Source organism: Octopus sinensis, linkage group LG27 (genome assembly GCF_006345805.1).
Source record: "Octopus sinensis linkage group LG27, ASM634580v1, whole genome shotgun sequence".
Classification (NCBI taxonomy): domain Eukaryota; kingdom Metazoa; phylum Mollusca; class Cephalopoda; order Octopoda; family Octopodidae; genus Octopus; species Octopus sinensis.
Window position 1 is genome coordinate 13,132,278 of NC_043023.1, and position 22,375 is coordinate 13,154,652.

At 36.3% G+C, this 22,375-nt stretch overlaps 1 protein-coding gene and 1 pseudogene across 1 annotated transcript in view; one reads left to right on the forward strand and one right to left on the reverse strand.

Annotated features, from left to right (window-relative positions):
• LOC115225186 overlaps positions 1 to 22,375 on the reverse strand; it is a 195,309-nt pseudogene that overhangs the window by 167,011 nt on the left and 5,923 nt on the right.
• Positions 408 to 22,375, forward strand: part of LOC115225388 (zinc finger protein 850-like) — a 70,362-nt gene continuing 48,394 nt past the window's right edge. The window contains exons 1-6 of the mRNA XM_036514151.1: positions 408 to 538; positions 3,019 to 3,470; positions 3,555 to 4,256; positions 20,240 to 20,461; positions 20,546 to 20,869; positions 21,032 to 21,342. Coding sequence (XP_036370044.1) covers positions 3,314 to 3,470; positions 3,555 to 4,256; positions 20,240 to 20,461; positions 20,546 to 20,869; positions 21,032 to 21,342 — 1,716 coding nt within the window. The 5' untranslated portion in view covers positions 408 to 538; positions 3,019 to 3,313. The remainder of the gene's footprint in view (positions 539 to 3,018; positions 3,471 to 3,554; positions 4,257 to 20,239; positions 20,462 to 20,545; positions 20,870 to 21,031; positions 21,343 to 22,375) is intronic.

Here is a 22,375-nt window from a genome sequence, read left to right on the forward strand (position 1 = left end):
GGTTGAAGTGTTGTAGAGGTTATTTCCCTTTAGATGATTGTCTTTCTTCAGTTCTCCAATAGATGGCTCCACTGACTTTTCTTTGTCCCTTTCTGTCAGGAACCTCCCTTCAACTTTTTTCAAATTTTCATCTCAATAGACGTCATTGATTGGTTGAAATTAATAAAATTAAACAACAAATATCTCACAAATTATAGAATTTTCTCAATAAAGCCAAGGGAAAAAGATGTTTTATAAACACATTCTACCAGTATACGTAGTTTAAAAGTGTTTAGTTACGTGGAAATTATAATTAAAAACTGCCGGTCAAACGGAAAAGATCCCAAATTTCCTCCCAATTATTTGAATCTAAACATTTTAATTCCTTTTTAAATGATTGTATTTAAATTCTCCAGTAGAGCCATCTATTGGAGCATAGCAGAAATACAATCATCTAAAGGGAAATAACCTCTACAACACCTCAACCTCGTTTCTTTTAAATTCTTAATTAAGGTGCTTAATTACTGCTTCACTGACTCGTTGCTTATTTGTGAATACGGTAAGTTGATAAAGATTGACTTTAATGATGTAATAGTGATAATACTACTACTACTAATAATAATAATGTGAATAATAGAATTATGTGAACCTCTCGATGTTAGAGTAATTAATTGTCGAAGCGGGAACCTGACAACAATTAAGAAAATATATTTATTCGTCTTAATTAATAACTTCCAAACTGAAACTTTGATTACATACTTTTTTTTGTTTCCAAAATCTTTTCCGGGGACTGTGGGATATCGTAGAATTTCGATCTGCAATAAGGAAAAAAAAATAAACGGTTTGACCCGATCATAAAAACCTATTTCTTTCCTACCCACAAGGGGCCAAACAGATTAAGTCGATTACATCGACCCCAATACGTAACTGGTACTTAATTTATCGATCCCGAGTGGATGAAAGACAGTGTAGACCTCGGCGGAATTTGAACTCAGAACGTAAGAACATACGAAATATGGCTGTGCATTTCGCCCGTCTTGCTAACGTTTCTGTGTAATAGGTGTAAAAGAACTTGCTCTAAACGAATATCACAAAAAAAAAAAATGCGAAAGGGAGTGTGGGAGAGGCCCCGAATAGTCACATCTTCAGTCCATGGCCTTTAAACTATAGTGTTTGAGCCGGGGCCTGAAAGAATTTCAAAATAGTGTAATTGGTGTAAGACTACTTGTTCTAAACGATTATGAAGAACATACAGACACACACACAAAGAGAAATGGTTTGTTTATGACAGGTGTGACTTGAACTGAATTTAAATAAGCAAGAAAGATATTATCAAAGAAAAGGCCATTGCACCATCTTTAGTACCTGTTGTTGTTGTTCAAGTACCCTGACTTCGTAATATGCTGCAGACTCCTTCTTTTTATTAGGAAAAGGGGGGTGGGAAACCGGCCCCCCACCTCCCTATCCCGGAATCGTTTGAATGGGTTTTTTTTTCTTGTTTAATGAATTATGGTGACCACCTAATGTACCCCGAAACACTTTGGGGGGTGGGGTCGAGAAAACGGGGTATGGGGTGGGTGGAACCCACGGAAATTTCACACTCCAACCATTTTCATATATTTTTTACTGTTTGTTTCTTTACAAATATTTTTAGATAACATTTTGCAGAAATACGTTTTCGAGAGAGTGTGGATTGCATTAGCAAGAAGCACTTCGTCAGTTGTGACGACGAGGATCAACGGAACAGCTTGCTCATGAAATTAACTTGCAAGTGGCTGAGTACTCCACAGACAAGCATACCTTAACGTGGTTCTCAGGGAGATTCAGCGTGACATAATGTGACAAGGTTGGCCCTTCGAAATAAAAGTACAACAGAAAGGGTGAGAGAAAGTTGTGGTGAAAGAGTACAGCACGGTTCACCACCATCCCCTGCCGGAGCCTCGTAGAGCTTTTGGTCTTTTTGCTCAATGAACACACACGACGCCAGGTCTGGGAATCGAAACCGTGATCCTACAACCACGAATCCGCTGCCATAATCTCTGAGCCATTGCACCTTCACAAGATGAGCACTCCATCAGTTACGATGATGAGGGTCCCAGCTTGTTCATGAAATTAACGTGAAAGTGGCTGAGTACTCCACAGACACGTGTACCGTTGATGTAATTCTCGGGGAGATTCAGCATCACACAGAGTGCGATAAGGCTGGCCCTTTGACATATAAACGCTACTCATTTTTGCTAGCTGAGTGGACTGGAGCAACGTGAAATAAAGTGTCTTGCTCAAGGACACAACACGTCACCGGGAATTGAACTCACAACCTTACGGTCATGATCCGCATGCCCTAACCACTAAGCCACGTGCCTTCATGGATTACATTGGATTTAAAAACAGTAAGTGAAAGTGCTGAGGTTATAGAAATTAGTGGTAACGAGGTCTAGGAAAACAGGTAAGTATTTAGAGAAATGTTGAAGCGATTCATCTCTATACAGAATGTTGTAAGAGTTTCAAAGCCTCAATGGATTCTGACCCATGCATATAATAAGATTTTGCGATACCACTGAAGTTTAGGTAAACTTTGTCACTCACTCACACACTCTCTCTCTCTCTCTCTCCCCACAAAGATGAAACCCTTTAGTTACCCAATTTCGGCCCCAACAATTACAAAGGGAAAATGGATTTGTTTTTGAAATCCATTTTGCAATCTGGGATTAATATATCTGCCGATGCCAGTGCCTCCTTGACTGGCTTCCGTGCCGGTGTCACGTAAAAAGCACCAATCCTATTGTGGCTGTTGCCAGCCTCGCCTGGCACTTGTGCCGGTGGTACGTAAAAAGTACCCACTACACACACGGAGTGGTTGGCATTAGGAAGGGCATCCAGCTGTAGAAACACTGCCAGATCAGACTGGAGCCTGGTGCAGCTATCTGGTTTATAGACATTAAATGGATGACGGTGTTGATGTTGTAAGATTTGCAATGTTGAATTACTATGTCGTTTAACGATTCTCTTTATCTCACTGCTTCTTTTTTTCTATTTCAGAATATCACATCATGTTGACGTTAAAGAAATCTTTTCATTTAGACATGCCTCTGATATTTTGATTGACTTTCCTCAATTAAAGGAAGACCATTTATTCATAAGGCACATTCATCAATGCATCAACGACAAACGATAAGAAAATATTTCTTCTACGATGGAATTAAGAGCAACATTTTTGTTGTCTTCACTGTTTGGAATGTAGAGAAGGTGATTGCTTGGTTAATTAAGCTTGGATAAATTTACAAAAGTTTTAACTGTTTACATCTGCCGTTTTAGATGTTAAGTAAGAAAACAGATGAAGAAACACAGTGTTAAATTATTTTCTGAAAATACTGACACAACTGAACACAGATATATTCATAGAAATGAAAAAATCTTTATCATTGTGATACGTATGAGAAATTACTATCTTATAATGAATGATTTAAGAAAACCAAACAAACCTGATTCAGGTGAGAGACCATATCACTGTGATGTCTGTGATAAATCATTTACTGAAGAAAGCGTCTTAACCAAACACAAATGCATTGATACAGGAGAGAAACCATATCACTGTGATATCTGTGGTAAATCATTTACTGAAGAAAGAGTCTTAACCAAACACAAATGCATTGACACAGGAGAGAAACCATATCACTGTGATGTCTGTGGTAAATCATTCTCTCAAAGAGGTTCCTTGACTATTCATATACGTACACATTCAGGAGAGAAGCCTTATCGTTGCAATATCTGTGGTAAATCCTTCTCTGAAAATAGTCATTTGACTAATCACACACGTATTCATACTGGGGAAAGACCATATCGCTGTGATATCTGTGGTGAATCATTTTCTCAAAGGAGTCACTTGACTAAACACGAATATACACACACAGGAGAGAACCCATATTATTGTAATATCTGTGGTAAATCATTTTGTTATAAAAGCACTTTAATTTCTCACAGACGTACACATACAGGAGAGAAACCATATCATTGTGATATCTGTGGTAAGTCATTTTCTAAAAACAGTCACCTGACTAGGCACAAACGCGTTCATACTGGGGAAAAACCATATCCATGTGATATGTGTGGTAAATCATTTTCTCATAGTACCACTTTAACTAATCACAAACGTATTCATACAGGAGAACAGCCTTATCATTGTGAAATCTGTGGTAAATGTTTCTCTCAAAGTAGTGATTTGATTCGTCACAAACGTACACATACAGGAGAGAAACCATATCATTGTGATATCTGTGGTAAGTCATTTTCTAAAGACAATCATCTGACTATGCACAAACGTACACATACAGGAGAGAAACCATATCATTGTGATATCTGTGGTAAGTCATTTTCTAAAAACAGTAATCTGACTATGCACAGACGTACACATACAGGAGAGAAACCATATCATTGTGATATCTGTGGTAAGTCATTTTCTGAAAACAGTCACCTGACTAGGCACAAACGCATTCATACTGGGGAAAAACCATATCCATGTGATATCTGTGGTGAATCATTTTCTCATCGTACCACTTTAACTAGTCACAAAAGTATTCATACAGGAGAAAAGCCTCATCATTGTGAAATCTGTGGTAAATGTTTCTCTCACAGTAGTGATTTGATTCGTCACAAACGTACACATACAGGAGAGAAACCATATCACTGTGATATTTGTGGTAAATCGTTTTCTCATAATACCACTTTGACTAGGCACAGACGGATTCATACAGGAGAGGAACCATATCATTGTGATGTCTGTGGTAAATCTTTCTCTCAAAAAGGCCACTTAAGTACACATGTGAGTATTCATACACAGGCGTAAAAATATCAATATCAAAATTTATTACACCGGGACAACAATTATGAATATTTTGTCTGCTAAAAGACAGGGTTTATTCCTCTTCAAGCTTGATGTCATCCACTTCAGCTCCATCGCTGTCAATATGAAATTCATGAAGATGAACCTCAATATCATGTATGTGTCTAAATATATTAAAACAGTGATGATTTGTGAAGAAGATGGTGCTGGATTTTTGAGGAATTTCTTACGAGAGAATACAGGAAAGGGGAAAATGAATACAAGCTTTAAGAGACATTAAGTTTGTCTGTGTTTTCATCATCACCATCCTCATCCTCATCCACTCTGAAAGTGGTGACTTGACTAAAGACAAAGCTACACATACAGGAGAGAAGCCATATCATTGTAATATCTGTGGTGAGTCCTTCTTTGAAAAACGGCCTCTTAAGTACACGTGTGAGTATTCATCCACAAGTGTAACCGTATCAGTATTAAAATTTATTACACCATGACAACAATTATGAATATTTTGTCTGCTAAAAGACAGGGTTTATTCCTCTTCAAGCTTGACATTATCAACTTCAGTTTCTTGGATGTCAACATGAAATTCATGAATCTCAACTTCAATATCATTTATATATCTAAATATATCAACACAGAGATGACTTTGGTTTCTGAAGAGGATTGTGCTGGATTTTTGAGGAATTTGTTTTGAGAGAATAAAGGAATGGGAATAAGGAATAAAAGTTTTAAGTGACATTGATTTTGTCTTTGTTGTGTTTTCATCATCATCATCTAACATCCATTTTTAGCATCCGTCTTCTATCCAGACTTGGATGGGAAAGTGTGACATGAGCTGGCAAGCCAGAGTGCTGCTCCACGTTCCTGTCAGATTGGGCTTGGTTTCTTTGGCTCTATGCCATTAACCCTTTCAATACCAACCCAGCTGAAACTGGCTCTGTAGTACAAATGTCTTGTTTTCATAAGTTCTGAATTAGAATCTTCCACCAAACCTTAGCCACAATTTATGTTCCTAACACTAACTTCATGATAATGAAGTTATTTTACTAAATTCTTTGTTAAATTTAAAATTAATTGAAAGAAACACAGAGCATCTCAAAATATATACAGTAACAAAAGGGTTAAAATATATAATAGAGAAACAATTCTTAACCCTTTTGATACCAACCTACCTGAAACCACCTCTGGCTCTTTAATATAAATGTCTTGTTTTCATAAATTTTGAATTAAAATCTTCCACCAAACCTTAGTCACAATTTATGTTCCTAACACTAGCTTAATGATAATGAAGTTATTTTTCTAAATTCTTTAAAATTAATTGAAGGAAACAGAGAACATCTCAAAATAAATACGGTAATGAAAGGGTTAAGATACATGGCGCATTTTATCAATATTCCTGTTCAAGAATCATAACAGTATGAAACAAGTAGTAGCGCTTTCAGTTGTGTATTTAATTTGATATATGTATTTGTGTGAACATGATATCAGTCTGACAACTAAAATAATAGAAATCTTGTATTTTGAGTATTTTTTTTATATGAGGCAGAAGCATGGACTCCCTTCTACGAAGAAAGAGAAAAACTGAAATTTTTTCGCATGTGGTGTTTGCAACACAACATATGCAGCAAAATGGCAAGATAAGACATTAAATGTAAAAATTTTAGTAAAATGTGATATGTCCAGTATCCAAGGCATACGGATGAGAATTCAGTGCAAATGGGTGCAGGAGATGTTTTCCAAAGACGAAATGATCGCATTCCAAATATTCTTCTGTAAGGCCAACAAGTGGCAGAGGAAGACATTTCCTTACATATACGGATAAGTTTAAGCAATAAATAAAATATCTACAGCTTGATGTGATATCCTGGGAAAGCCATTGCCTAGAACCATCTGTATGGTGTAAAATGTGTCAGGATGCCATGTGAAGAATTTGAGTTGATGAAAAAGAAGAATAGCAGACCTATATCCTCCAACCAACAGACACATTCGCCCAATCCTTTGCACAATCAAAGTCATCAATGTCCCCATTGTGACTTCATAGCAAAATCCATTTCTGGACTCAAATTACATTCACACATCCATTGCAAATAGATGCAGGTCTTCTAGTGGTTAGAGCAGTAGACTCATGGTCGCAGGTTCGAATCTCAGACAGGGCGATGTGTGTGTTTATGAGTGAAACACCTAAGCTCCGGCAGAGGGTAATGGCGAACTTCTGCTGACTCTTTTGCCACAACTTTCTCTCACTCTTTCCTCCTGCATCTTGCAGCTCACCGGCGTCCCGTCCAGGTGGGGAACCTATATGCCAAGGAAACCGGGAAACTGGCCCCTATGAGCCAGGCATAGCTCGAGAAGGAACATACATACGGCTCTTCTAAGTGTTTTGTCTTTTTCTTTCTATTACTCTCCTAAGTCTTCTCCTTCAAATAGAAACATTGAAACCATCTTGAGTGACTGCCATACACACACACACACATATATAATGATGACACAGATGGGCTGAGGTCCATTATTGTTGCTTCAGATATGTGTGGGACATTGCCACATATGTACACATACAGGAGAAAAGCCATATCTCTTTTACTTGTTTCAGTCATTTGACTGTTGCCATCCTGGGGCACCACCTTTAATCGAGCAACTCAACCCGGGACTTGTTCTTTGTAAGCCTAGTACTCATTCTATCGGTCTGTTTTGCCAAACCACCATGTTACGGGGACATACCAGCATCGGTTGTCAAGCAATGCTAGGGCGACAAACACAGACACACAAACATATATACGACGGGCTTCTTTCAGTTTCTGTCTACCAAATCCACTGACAAGGCTTTGGTCAGCCCGAGGCTATAGTAGAATACGCCTGCTCAAGGTGCCACGCAGTGGGACTGAACCCGTAACCATGTTGTTGGTAAACAAGCTACTTGCCACACAGCCATTCTTGCACCTATCATTGCAACACCTGTGGTAAATCAATCTCTCGAAATGGTGACAGACGCCTTATAGACAGGAATTTCACTGCAATCTAGCGAGTGAGGAAAGAAGGGAATTCTGATTAGTCATGAGGGAGGGCTGAGAATTCAGATGGCCATTTGTGTTCACCCCAAACGTGTGGAGTTGATGAGAGCAGAATATACAACAGGCACAGGAGTGGCTGTGTGGTAAGTAGCTTCCTTGCCAACCACATGGTTCCGGGTTCAATCCCACTGTTTGGCACCTTGGGCAAGTGTCTTCTAATATAGCCTCGGGCCAACCAAAGCCTTGTGAGTGGATTTGGTAGACGGAAACTGAAAGAAGCCTATCGTATGTATATATATATATATATATATATATATATATATAGGCGCAGGAGTGGCTGTGTGGCAATTAGCTTGTTTACTAACCACATGGTTCCGGGTTCAGTCCCACTGTTTGGCACCATGGGCAAGTGTCTTCTACTATAGCCTCGGGCTGACCAAAGCCTTAGGAGTGGATTTGGTAGACGGAAACTGAAAGAAACCCGTCATTTATATGTATATATGCATGTGTGTGTTTGTACCCCTAGCATTGCTTGACAACTGATGCTGGTGTGTTTGTGTTCCCGTTACTTAGCGGTTCGGCAAAAGGAGACCAATAGAATAATTACTGGGCTTACAAAAAGAATAAGTCCCGGGGTTGAGTTGCTCAACTAAAGGCGGTGCTCCAGCATGGCCGCGGTGAAATGACTGAAACAAGTAAAAGAGTAACACTTTTTTTCCTGGTTAATTTTACATATATATTTCTTTACTGCCCACAAGGGGCTAAACATACAGGGAACAAAGGGATTAAGTCGATTACATTGACCCCAGTGCGAAACTGGTACTTTATTTGTTGATCCCCAAGGATGAAAGGTAAAGTTGACCTCGGCGGAATTTGAACTCAGAACGTAATGACAGACGAAATACCTATTTCTTTACTACCCTCCAGGGGCTAAACACAGAGGGAACAAACAAGGACAGATATAGGTATTGAGTCGATTACATCGACCCCAGTGTGAAACTGGTACTTAATTTATCGACCCTGAAAGGATGAAAGTCAAAGTCTACCTCGGCGTAATTTGAACTCAGAACGTAACGACAGACGAAATACCGCTAAGCATTTCGCCAGGTGCGCTAATATGTCTGCCAGCTTGCCGCTTTTTTTAATTTTACGTATAGCTTAAGGTCCATACTCAGTGGTTAGAGTGTCGAGGTTACGATCATGAGGTTGTGAGTTCAAATCCCGGACCGGGCTGCATGTTGTGTTCTTGAGCAAGACACTTTATTTCACTTTGCTCCAGTTCACTCAGCTGTAGAAATGAGTTGCAACACCACAGGTGCCAAGCTGTATCGGCCCCTTTGCCTTTCCCTTGGATAACACTGGTGGCGTGGAGAGGAGAGGCCAGTATGCATGGGCGACTGCTGGTCTTACATAAACAACCTTGTCCAGACTTGTGCCTGGGAGGGTAACTTTCTGGGTGCAATCCCATGGTCTGTTTCGTGACCGAAGGGGGTCTCAAGGTCCACAACATGGTGGGAGATAAAAAGGGTGGGTCATGATGAGTACTCCAGGTAATGTCTCAGTGGATAGAATGCCACATCACATGTGGGATATTCAAAGTGTAATTAGCTTTAATGATAACAAAGGGGGATGGCATGACACTGTTCACCTCCAAGACATTTGTACATTACTGCATATACTTTATACGTACTTTTGACAAATTGTGGGGCACCTGAGCAACTGTATACAATAATTTCATCATCATATATAATTTTTTCCCCAAAATTTAAAGGTAAGAATCCCTAGTGCGTACAATATACAAGGTTAAAAATGAAAAATATCTTCTAAGCAATATCCGAGTCTCTATTTGCTATCTGGCAATGTTTATTCAGACGCATTTTGTGATGTCAGGCATGAAAATACCTTAACCCTTTCGTTACTATATTTCTGACCAAATTACACCCCTTATGTGTTTCAATTAATTTCTAACGTAATCATAAATTTAGTCTGGTTTCATTAAACAACTATAACTTTTTTAGTTATCGATATATTAATCTGATTTTTGGAAGATAATTTAATGAAATATTCTCAACCAATTCTATACTATAATTTTTGTCACAAAGTGACTCTAATTGCAGGTAGATACAGGTAAATTCAACAAAATATAAAATTATTAAAATTTGTTCAAACAAACATCGCTATAGAAAATGGGTTATTAGCTAGTATTCAATTGGGTATACAAGAAAATTTTACGATAGAATTTGTTATTCTGGGTAACTTTCTGATACCCATAATAATATTTATGGCAAAATAGTCTTAATTTCATTTAAGGTTGTGGGAAACCACAAACTATCCTTTCTTTCGCTTTGTTTACGTTTAGCGTAATGGTTCGTTTCCGCCGTAATGATTTCAAATAGGCTCATTCGAAAAAGTAAAAAGAAATAGTCTAAGGCTTTACTCTTCTTGGAAAGTCTGTGGCTTGGTCCAGTTACTTCAGAAAAATCACCGAAAGAAACAGTTTTTCAATTTTCACTCCATTCAGGTGCCAATTCATTTTCTTTATCGCTGTCGGAGATCTCGGATTCATTGTTTTCACTTTTGGAAAATGAAACATCAGATTCATTATCAAATACCATGGGCTTTTTTTTTTCAGTCATAGAGTTAGACTTATGAAGGTCTTCAGTAGAAAATCCTTCGAATTCTGACTCGCTGCTTGATATAATGAAATTTGTATCCATTTTTTGTCAGAATTACAAATTTTGAAAACACAATAGGAACAAATTTCGGAAAAAAATCTCCCAAAATTCACGGAATTAAAATTACACTTCGATTATTGTACAAAACTGTGTTTTCACGAATGTACTAAAGAGATTTGCTCTGATATTCTCATTTAAATATGAATAGGTAAATTTGGGCGGTTTGGTCACATTAACCAAAATTTTTTTCGGGCGGCTTTGGGCGGCTTGGTAACGAAAGGGTTAAGCTAAGCCTGAAAGCAATGAAGTCATAAAAGAATCATCCATAACTTGCAGTAAGCAACATTTATTAAAATAAAAACTATTCAGAACACAGAATAACAAGTAAAAAACAAACAATTTGCAAACATATTTACATTCCCATATAACAGTTAAGAACATCACCATTGTTGCATTACGCATGCATGGAAGTGTTTGTTCGACTGGGTGCTACTGGCTTCATTATGCATGGATTGTGCTTAATAGTTTAGCGCTAATAGTTCATCCTGCTGAATTTTTGGAAAGCATTCACTTTTCATTTAAAAACATGTCCTACCCATCTTCACTGAATTCTCATCAACATGCTTTGAATACTGGACATATCACATTTTTCTAAGACTTTTACATTTGATGTCTTATTTTGCCATTTGGTTGCATATGCTATAGTGCAAACACCACATTTGAAAGGTTTGGAGATTTTCTATTTCCCTATCGAAGTGAGTCCCTGCTTCTGCCCCAGACATAAACACACTCAAAATACGAGACTTGTATACACTTATTCTAGCTATCAGACTGACATCCTGTCCACACACACACACACATATATATATATATATATATATATATTTATATCAAATTACAAAATAAGTAAATGGAGGAACAGATTCATTTCAATCATCAACTTCCAGATAATACCAATTCATATAATTTATTAACTAATTATTTAGGAACATCCAGATCAAACAGAACAAAACAGTACACATCAATGAGTAAAATAATACCATAAGAAAAAATACATATAAATAAATATAAAATATATGTTCTTATGGTATTATATTACTCATTGATGTGTACTGTTTTGTTCTGTTTGATCTGGATGTTCCTAAATAATTAGTTAATAAATTATATGAATTGGTATTATCTGGAAGTTGATGTTTGAAAGGAATCTATTCCTCCATTTTCTTATTTTGTATTATGAATTTCAGGTAAAATATTTTACCTTCGCCCATATAATACAATAAATGAATTGCATTGCAATTCATTTATGTATTAGCCTTTCTGGGTACTTTACTGGCAGTATATTGGATAAATGATATCCCATAGTGGGTTACACTCATAACCCCCATCTCACTTTATATATCAAATTAAATACACAACTGAAAGCGCTACGACTTGTTTCATGCTGTTACGATACTTGAACAGGAATATTTATAAAATGCGCCATGTATCTTAAGAGCATATAACCAAAGAAACCAAGTCAAACCCACATTTGACTGATATTTGTCCTCATCGTGTTGTTCACACAACGTTTCAGCTGATATATTCTCCAGCCTTCATCAGGTGTATTGGGGAAGTTTTAAAACCTGGGTTCTCACTCCTAAGGTATTTCCCCAAGACACCTGATGAAGGCTGGAGAGTATATCAGTTGAAATACTGTGTTAACAACAAGATGAGGACGAATATCAGTCTAAAGTAAATAATTCCTAATCTCTCAAATATAGAACTACACAATCCAGGTCTGACTGGTCCCTGGAGAAGCACTCTGACTTGCCAGCACCTGTCACACTTTCCCATCTATGCCTGCATAGAAAATGGATGGTAAAGGATGATGAAGATGATGATGATGAAATCACAACAAAGACAAATTCAATGTCACTCAAAACTTTTATTCCTTATTCCCATTCCTTTATTCTCTCAAAACAAATTCCTCAAAAATCCAGCACAATCCTCTCCAGAAATCAAAGTCATCTCTGTGTTGATATATTTAGATATATAAATGATATTGAAGTTGAGATTCATGAATTTCATGTTGACATCCAAGAAACTGAAGTTGATAATGTCAAGCTTGAAGAGGAATAAACCCTGTCTTTTAGCAGACAAAATATTCATAATTGTTGTCATGGTGTAATAAATTTTAATACTGATACGGTTACACTTGTGGATGAATACTCACACATGTACTTAAGAGGCCGTTTTTCAAAGAAGGACTCACCACAGATATTACAATGATATGGCTTCTCTCCTGTATGTGTAGCTTTGTGTTTAGTCAAGTCACCACTTGACAGCGATGGAGCTGAAGTGGATGACATCAAGCTTGAAGAGGAATAAACCCTGTCTTTTAGCAGACAAAATATTCATAATTGTTGTCATGGTGTAATAAATTTTGATATTGATATTTTTACGCCTGTGTATGAATACTCACATGTCTACTTAAGTGGCTTTTTTGAGAGAAAGATTTACCACAGACATCACAATGATATGGTTTCTCTCCTGTATGAATCCGTCTGTGCCTAGTCAAATTGGTATTATGAGAAAACGATTTACCACAGATATCACATGGATATGGTTTTTCACCAGTATGAAAACGGTTGTGACTAGTCAGTTGAATCTTTTCAGAAAATGATTTACCACAGATTTCACAATGATAAGGCTTCTCTCCTGTATGAATAAATTTGTGACGAGTCAACTGACTATTTGTAGAGAATGATTTACCACAGATATTGCAATGAAATGGCTTCTCCCCTGTATGTGTATGTATGTGACTAGTCAAGGAACCACTTCGAGAGAATGATTTACCACAGATATTGCAATGATATGGTTTCTCTCCTGTATGAATACGTCTGTGACAAATCAAAGTGGTAGAAAGAGAGAATGACATGCCACAGACATTACAACGATATGGTTTCTCTCCTGTATGAACACGTTTGTGACGAATCAACTCACGATATTGAGAGAAACATTTACCACAGATTTCACAATGATAAGGCTTCTCTCCTGTATGAATACGTTTGTGATTAGTTAAAGTGCTACTATGAGAAAATGATTTACCACAGATATCACACTGATATGGATTTTCCCCTGTATGAGTACGCTTGTGCCTAGTCACGTGGACACTTTCGGAAAATGATTTACCACAGATGTCACAATGATATGGTTTTTCTCCCGTATGTGTACGTTTGTGTTGAAACAAGACACCACTTCGAGAGAAAGATTTACCACAAATATCACAACGATATGGCTTCTCTCCTGTATGTGTACGTACGTGAAAAGTCAAAGAACGACTTCGAGAGAAACATTTACCACAGATTTCACAATGATATGGTTTCTCTCCTGTATGAATACGTTTATGACTAGTCAAATTGGTATTATGAGAAAATGATCTACCACAGATATCACATGGATATGGTTTTTCACCAGTATGAACACGTATGTGCCTAGTCAGTTGACTCTTTTCAGAAAATGATTTACCACAGATATCACAACGATATGGTTTCTCCCCAGTATGAATACAGTTGTGCATAGTCAGATGATTGTTTTCAGAAAATGATTTACCACAGATATCACAATGATATGGCTTCTCTCCTGTATGTGTACGTCTGTGACAAATTAAAGTGTTTTTATGACGAAATGATTCACCACAGATATTACAATGATATGCTTTTTCTCCTGTATGTGTATGTATGTGACTATTCAAGGAACCTCTTTCAGAGAATGATTTACCACAGACATCACAGTGATGTGGTTTCTCTCCTGTATCAATGCATTTGTGTTTGGTTAAGACTCTTTCTTCAGTAAATGATTCATCACAGACATCACAGTGATATGGCCTCTCACCTGAATCAGGTTTGTTTAGTTTTCTTAAATCATTCATTATAAGATAATAATTTCTCATACGTATCACAATGATAATGATTTTTTCAATTCTATGAATATATCTGTGTTCAGTTGTGTCAGTATTTTCAGAGAATAATTTAACACTGTGTTTCTTTCATCTGTGTTCTTGCTTAACATCTAAAACGGCAGATGTAAGCAGTTAAAACTTTTGTAAATTTATCCAAGCTTAATTAACCAAGCAATCACCTTCTCTAAACTCCAAACAGCGAAGACAACAAAAATGTTGCTCTTAATTCTATCGTAGAAGAAATATTTTCTTATCGTTTGTCATTGATGCGTTGATGAATGTGCCTTATGAATATATGGTCTTCCTTTAATTAATGAAAGTCAATCAAAATATCAGAGGCATGTCTAAATGAAGAGATTTCTTTAACGTCAACATGATGTGATATTCTGAAATAGAAAAAAAGAAGCAGTGAGATAAAGAGAATCATTAAAAGTCATAGTAATTCTACATTGCAAATCTTACAACATCAACACTGTCATCCATTTAATGTCTATGTCTACAGGGGTCGGGGTTCATTAAGGCATTGAAAGTTTTAAAACATATGAAAATGGTTGGAGGGTGAAATTTCCGTGGGTTCCACCCACTCCCTACCCCGTTTTCTCGACACCCCCAAAAGTGTTTCATGGCACGTAAGGTGGTCACCATAATTCATTAAACGAGAAAAAAACAAACAATTCCAACGATACCGGGATAGGGGTTTCTCACCCCCTTTTCCTAATAAAAAGTAGGGGTTCGCCGTAATTTACGAAGTCAGGTGACTTGGGACTACATTCATCTTTTCATGTTGTGGTTTAGACACTATCTTTTTTTTTTTTTTTTTGTGCCCCGGTCAGACGCTTTCGGAAATTCACGATGTGAATTTTCCGAGGCCTTTTCCCCCCGAGTCCCATTTCGCGCATTTTTCTTGTCATATTCGTTTAAGGCAAGTTGTTTTACACCTATTACACTATTTTCTTTTGGGTTTTTATAATCGGGTCAAACGCTTTAATTTGATCCGATTATTTTTTTCCTTAGGGAAGATCGTGCAGGTGAAAGTATCAAAGCTTACCCGAAATTCTACTATATCCCACAGTCCCCGAAAAAGAATTTGGTAACAAAAAAAGGGTTAATATAGGGCGTAACAATATCAGAAAATCAAAAAAAAAATGTTGTAATAGGTGTGTAAAACAACTTCCTATGAACGAATATGAAAAAAAAATTCGCGCCGCGAAAGGTGGGTGGGGAGAGGCCTCGGAAAATTCATCGGGAAGTTCCGAAAGCGTCTGAGGAGCTGACCCGCAAAAACAAAAAAAAATAGTGTAAATGTGTAAAACAACTTGCTCTAAACGAATATGACAAAAAAAATGCGCGCTCGCGAAAGGGGGGTGGGGGAGAGGCTTCGGAAATTTCACATCTTCAGTCCACGGCCTTTAAACTAAGAAAAAATAGTGTAATTGGTGTAAAACTACTTGTTCTAAACGAGTATCAAGAACACACACTCACACATGAATCATAAACTCCGTATTTCGCAAAAAAAAATAATAAAGAGAAGAAATTCTGGAAAAAGTGAAGAATGTTGGATCTCATTCCTTGGTTAAAGCTATTTTAAAACATTAAATTTATGCTTTTCTTTGAAATAGTTCAGATATATGCCATTCTTCTCACTTATTAAGATGCATTTATCAGAAAAAAAGAGACAGAAAAAATTATTATTTTGTGTTAATCCTTCCCTAATTATCCTTTATTAATTAGTTTTGGCGTGTATTTTTTTTCCCAATTTATTTTTTTCACCTTTACAACACTGTTTAGTAAAGCAATTAATTATCTTTATAATTGCATATTTGACTTAATCAAAATTCTCTAGATGTAATATATACTAAGTAATGCATCCTTCATTTATGTGTTCCGTTTTGTATTATGCATGCGTGACTGTTTGTATGTAAGTGTGTTTTAACTGTGCACATGAATGTGAATATTAAAGAACATATTTATTTACTATGATTGTTATTTTCAGAACAAATAAATCTTTTGGCTGTTATGTTATTGATGTTATTATTATTGCTAGTTAAAGGGTGGTGACTTGGCTGAATATTTTGAGTCTTGTAGTATGTAGTTGTGTTAGTCAATATTCTGAGTTCAAATCCAACTCATTTCTTTATCATCATTATCGATGGACCACCACTCAAGAGGTATGTATATTATCATTTTCGTAACATAATTTCTGTAGTATTTCAAGATGTTTTGCTGACACGTATTTTGAGTCACATGGCGGAGATCCAACATTTCTTCACTTTTTCCAGAATTTCTTCTCTTTATTTATTTTTTTTTGCGAAATACGGAGTTTATGATTCATGTGTGAGTGTGTGTTCTTGATACTCGTTTAGAACAAGTAGTTTTACACCAATTACACTATTTTTTTCTTAGTTTAAAGGCCGTGGACTGAAGATGTGAAATTTCCGAAGCCTCTCCCCCACCCCCCCCCTTTCGCGAGCGCGCATTTTTTTTTGTCATATTCGTTTTAGAGTCAAGTTGTTTTACACACATATTACACACCTATTTTTTTTTTTTTGGTGCCCGGTCAGCTCCTCAGACGCTTTCGGAACTTCCCGATGTAATTTTTCGAGGCCTCTCCCCCACCCCCCTTTCGCGTGCGCGATTTTTTTTTCATATTCGTTCATAGGAAGTTGTTTTACACCTATTACACACATTTTTTTTTTGATTTTCTGATATTTGTTACGCCCTATATTAACCAAAAAAAGTATGTAATCAAAATTTCAGTTTGGAAGTTATTAATTAAGACGAGTAAATATGTTTTCTTAATTGTTGTCAGGTTCCCGCTTCGAAAAATAATTACTGTAACATCGAGAGGTTCACATAATTCTTTTCTTTACATTATCATTATTATTAGTAGTAGTAGTAGCAGTATTATCACTTTTACAGCCTTAAAATGAATCTTTATCAACTTACCGTATTCACAAATAAGCAATGAGTCAGTGAAGCAGTAATTAAACACCTTAATTAAGAATTTAAAAGAAACGAGGTTGAGGTGCTGTAGAGGTTATTTCCCTTTAGATGATTGTATTTCTGCTATGCTCCAATAGATGGCTCTACTGGAGAATTTAAATACAATCATTTAAAAAGGAATTAAAATGTTTAGATTCAAATAATTGGGAGGAAATTTGGGATCTTTTCGGTTTGAACGGCAGATTTTTTAAATAATTTCCACGTAAATAAACACTTTTAAGCTTCGTATACGGGTAGAATGTGTTTATAAAACATCTTTTTCTCTCGACTTTATTGAGAAAATTCAATAGTTTCTAAGATATTTGCTGTTTTTTTCAATTTCAACCAATCAATGACGTCTATTGAGATGAAAATTTGAAAAAAGTTGAAGGGAGGTTCCTGACAGAAAGGGACAAAGAAAAGTCAGTGGAGCCATCTATTGGAGAACCGAAGAAATACAATCATCTAAAGGGAAATAACCTCTACAACACTTCAACCTCGTTTCTTTTAAATTCTTAATTAAGGAGCTTAATTACTGCTTCACTGACTCGTTGCTTATTTGTGAATACGGTAAGTTGATAAAGATTTACTTTAAGGCTGTAAAGGTGATAATACTACTACTAAACTAATAATAATCATGTGAATAATAGAATTCTGTGAATCTCTCGACGTTACAGTAATTAGTTTTCGAAGCGGGTACCTGACAAGAATTAAGAAAATGGCGATCTTTCGTCGGTTACCGTAAAAAAATTTTTTATTTATATATATGGGCTTGCGGGAACTTTTGAAGTAATATACATACATATACACATACACCGAGTAAAAAATTTCAGTTATCTCTTTCTTTCACACATTACTCTGGTTCTTCACACACACTAACAGAAGCACTTCACTTACACAACATACTGTCTGTCTCCCACACCCCATCAAACACACACACACACATATGTACATCAATGCTTCCCATGCACGGTAACTTCAAAAGAATTTCCCTCGTCATACAATCGCTTTCTCTTAGTCTCTTTCGCTCTCATTACTTCAAAAGTTCCCGCAAGCCCATATGTAAAAAGAAAAATATTTTTTTTACGGAAATCGACGGAAAGGTCTACTGGAGACGAAAGATTGCCCGTCCTGTTGTTTAAGAGGTTATACTAATATAGTAATGATGTAGGTTTGGAATTTTGCCGAGGCCTGCAGTGTTTGAGGGGAGCACGAAGTCGAATATATGGAACCCAGTATTTCCCGAAAGGGATGAAAGGCAAAGTCGACCTCGGCCGTATTTGCAGTCAGGAGTTTCCGCTGAGGTCGACATTGACTTTCCTTCGCTTCGGGGTCGCTATAATAATAATAATAATAATAATAATAATAGTGTTGATGACAATAATCTTTTGTACTTTAGACACAAGTTCAGAAAATTGGCGGGAGAAGCGGACGTCGCTTCCATGGACCCCTGTGCGCTAATGTTTCTTGTTTGTTTTTACCTCGAAAGGATGAAAGCCAAATTCGACCTCGATGGGATTTGAACTTCTAGAGTGTAGACGGACGAAATGCTGTTATGCATTTTGTTCGGCATGTGAACGATTCTTTTAGTATATCATAGAATTATATATGTATTGGGTTGTCCGGAAAGTTCGTGCCGATTTTTGAAGGAAAGAAAAAGGTCAAATACTTGCCAATACATTTTTAATTAACCAAATATGAACCGTTTTGTTGCACAATGCGTCTCCATCTTTCCTTTAACTTGAAAATACCCTCTTCCCAGAATTGAGGTGGTTTCATGCCAAAGAAAAGAGGTAATGGGGGAAAACAGGTAAGAATTTAGAGAAATGTAGAAACGCTTCATCTGTGTACAGAATGTTGTAAAACTTTCAAAGCCTCAGTGAATTCTGACCCATGCAAACATAGACATTAAATGGCTGACAGTGTTGATGTTGCAAGATTTGCAATGTTGAATTACGTTTAATGATTCTCTTTATCTCACTGCTTCTTTTTTTCTATTTCAGAATATCACATCATGTTGGCGTTAAAGAAATCTCTTCATTTAGACATGCCTCTGATATTTTGATTGACTTTCATCAATTAAAGGAAGACCATTTATTCATAAGGCACATTCATCAATGCATCAACGATAAGAAAATATTTCTTCTACGATGGAATTAAGAGCAACATTTTTGTTGTCTTCGCTGTTTGGAATGTAGAGAAGGTGATTGCTTGGTTAATTAAGCTTGGATAAATTTACAAAAGTTTTAACTGTTTACATCTGCCGTTTTAGATATTAAGCAAGAAAACAGATGAAAGAAACACAGTGTTAAATTATTCTCTGAAAATACTGACACACCTAAACACAGATATATTCATAGAATTGAAAAAATCATTATCATTGTGATACGTATGAGAAATTATTATCTTATAATGAATGATTTAAGAACACCAAACGAAACTGATTCAGGTGAGAGGCCATATCACTGTGATGTCTGCGGTAAATCATTCACTGAAGAAAGAGTCTTAACCAAACACAAATGCATTGATACAGGAGAGAAACCATATCACTGTGATGTCTGCGGTAAATCATTCTCTCAAAGGGGTTCCTTGAGTAGACACAAACTTACACATACAGGAGAGAAGCCACATCATTGTGATATTTGTGGTAAATCATTTTCTGAAAGTAGTCCCTTGATTAGACACAAACTTACACACACGGGAGAAAAACCATATCATTGTGATATCTGTGGTAAATCTTTCTCTCTAAATAGTAACTTGACTAAACACAAATATACACATACAGGTGAGAAACCACATCACTGTGACATTTGTGGTAAATCATTCTCTCAAAGTAGTCCCTTGATTAGACACAAACTTACACATACAGGAGAAAAACCATATCAATGTAATATCTGTGGTAAATTATTTTCCCAAAATTATCACTTGACTAGTCACAACCGTATCCATACTGGTGAAAGACCATATTGTTGTGATATCTGTGGTGAATCATTTTCTGAAAGTGGTCACCTGGCTAGGCACAAGCGTACTCATACAGGTGAGAAGCCATATCATTGTAACATCTGTGGTAAATCTTTCTCTCTGAATAGTAACTTGACTAATCACATACATACACATACAGGAGAGAAGCCATTTCATTGCAATATCTGTGGTAAATCATACTCTAAAAATAGTCATTTGACTCGTCACAAACATATTCATACTGGAAACAAAGCATATCACTGTGATGTCTGTGGTAAATCATTTTCCCAAAATTGTCACTTGACTAATCACATACGTATTCATACTGGGGAAAGACCATATCAGTGTGATATCTGTGGTGAATCATTTTCTCAAAGGTGTCACTTGACTAAACACAAACTTACACATACAAGAGAGAAACCATATCATTGTGATATTTGTGGTAAATCATTCTCTGGAAATAGTAACTTGACTAGGCACAAACATGTTCATACTGGGGAAAAACCATATCCATGTGATATCTGTGGTAAATCGTTCTCTAGAAATAGTCAGTTGACTAATCACATACGTATTCATACTGGGAAGAAGCCCTATCATTGTAATATCTGTGGTAAATCTCTAAGTGGTGATTTGTTTAGACACAAACGTACACATACAGGAGAGAAGCCATATCGTTGTGACATCTGTGGTAAATCATTTTCTGTAAGCGGTCACTTGACTAATCACATACGTATTCATACTGGGGAAAAACCATATCATTGTGATATCTGTGGTGAATCATTTTCTCATAATAGCTCTTTAACTTATCACAAACGTGTTCATAAAGGTGAGAAGCCATATCATTGTGATATTTGTGGTAAATCTTTCTCTCTAAATAGTAACTTGACTAATCACAAACGTACACATACAGGAGAGAAGCCATATCACTGTGATGTCTGTGGTAAATCATTCTCTAGAAATAGTCATTTGACTAGTCACAAATGCATTCATGCTGGGTAAAAACCATATCAGTGTGATGTTTGTAGTGAATCATTTTCTCAAAATAACATTTTATCTAGTCACAAACTTATTCATATAGGAGAAAAGCCATATCATTGTAATATCTGTGGTAAACCATTCTCTGCAAATGGTATCTTAAGTACACGTGTGAGTATTCATACACAAGTGTAACTGTATCAATATCAAAATTTATTAAAATATGACAACAATTATGAATATTTTGTCTGCTAAAAGACAGGGTTTATTCCTCTTCAAGCTTGACATTATCAACTTCAGTTTCTTGGATGTCAACATGAAATTCATGAATCTCAACTTCAATATTATTTATATATCTAAATATATCAACACAGAGATGACTTTGGTTTCTGAAGATGATTGTGCTGGATTTTTGAGGAATTTGTTTTGAGAGAATAAAGGAATGGGAATAAGGAATAAAAGTTTTGAGTGACATTGATTTTGTCTTTGTTGTGTTTTCATCATCATCCTCTAACATCCATTTTTAGCATCCGTCTTCTATCCAGACTTGGATGGGAAAGTGTGACATGAGCTGGCAAGCCAGAGTGCTGCTCCACGTTCCTGTCAGATTGGGCTTGGTTACTTTGGCTCTGTGCCCTTAACCCTTTCAATACCAACCCAGCTGAAACCTGCTCTGGCTCTGTAGTACAAATGTCTTGTTATCATTAATTTTGAATTAAAATCTTCCACCAAACCTTAGTCACAATTTATGTTCCTAACACTAGCTTAATGATAATGAAGTTATTTTTCTAAATTCTTTGTTATATTTAAAATTAATTGAAAGAAACAGAGAGCATCTCAAAATAAATATGGTAATGAACGGGTTAAAATATATAATAGAGAAACAGTTCTTAACCCTTTTGATACAAACCTGACTGAAACCACCTCTGGCTTTGTAGTACAAATGTCTTGTTTTCATAAGTTTTGAATTAAAATCTTCCACCAAACCTTAGTCACAATTTATGTTCCTAACACT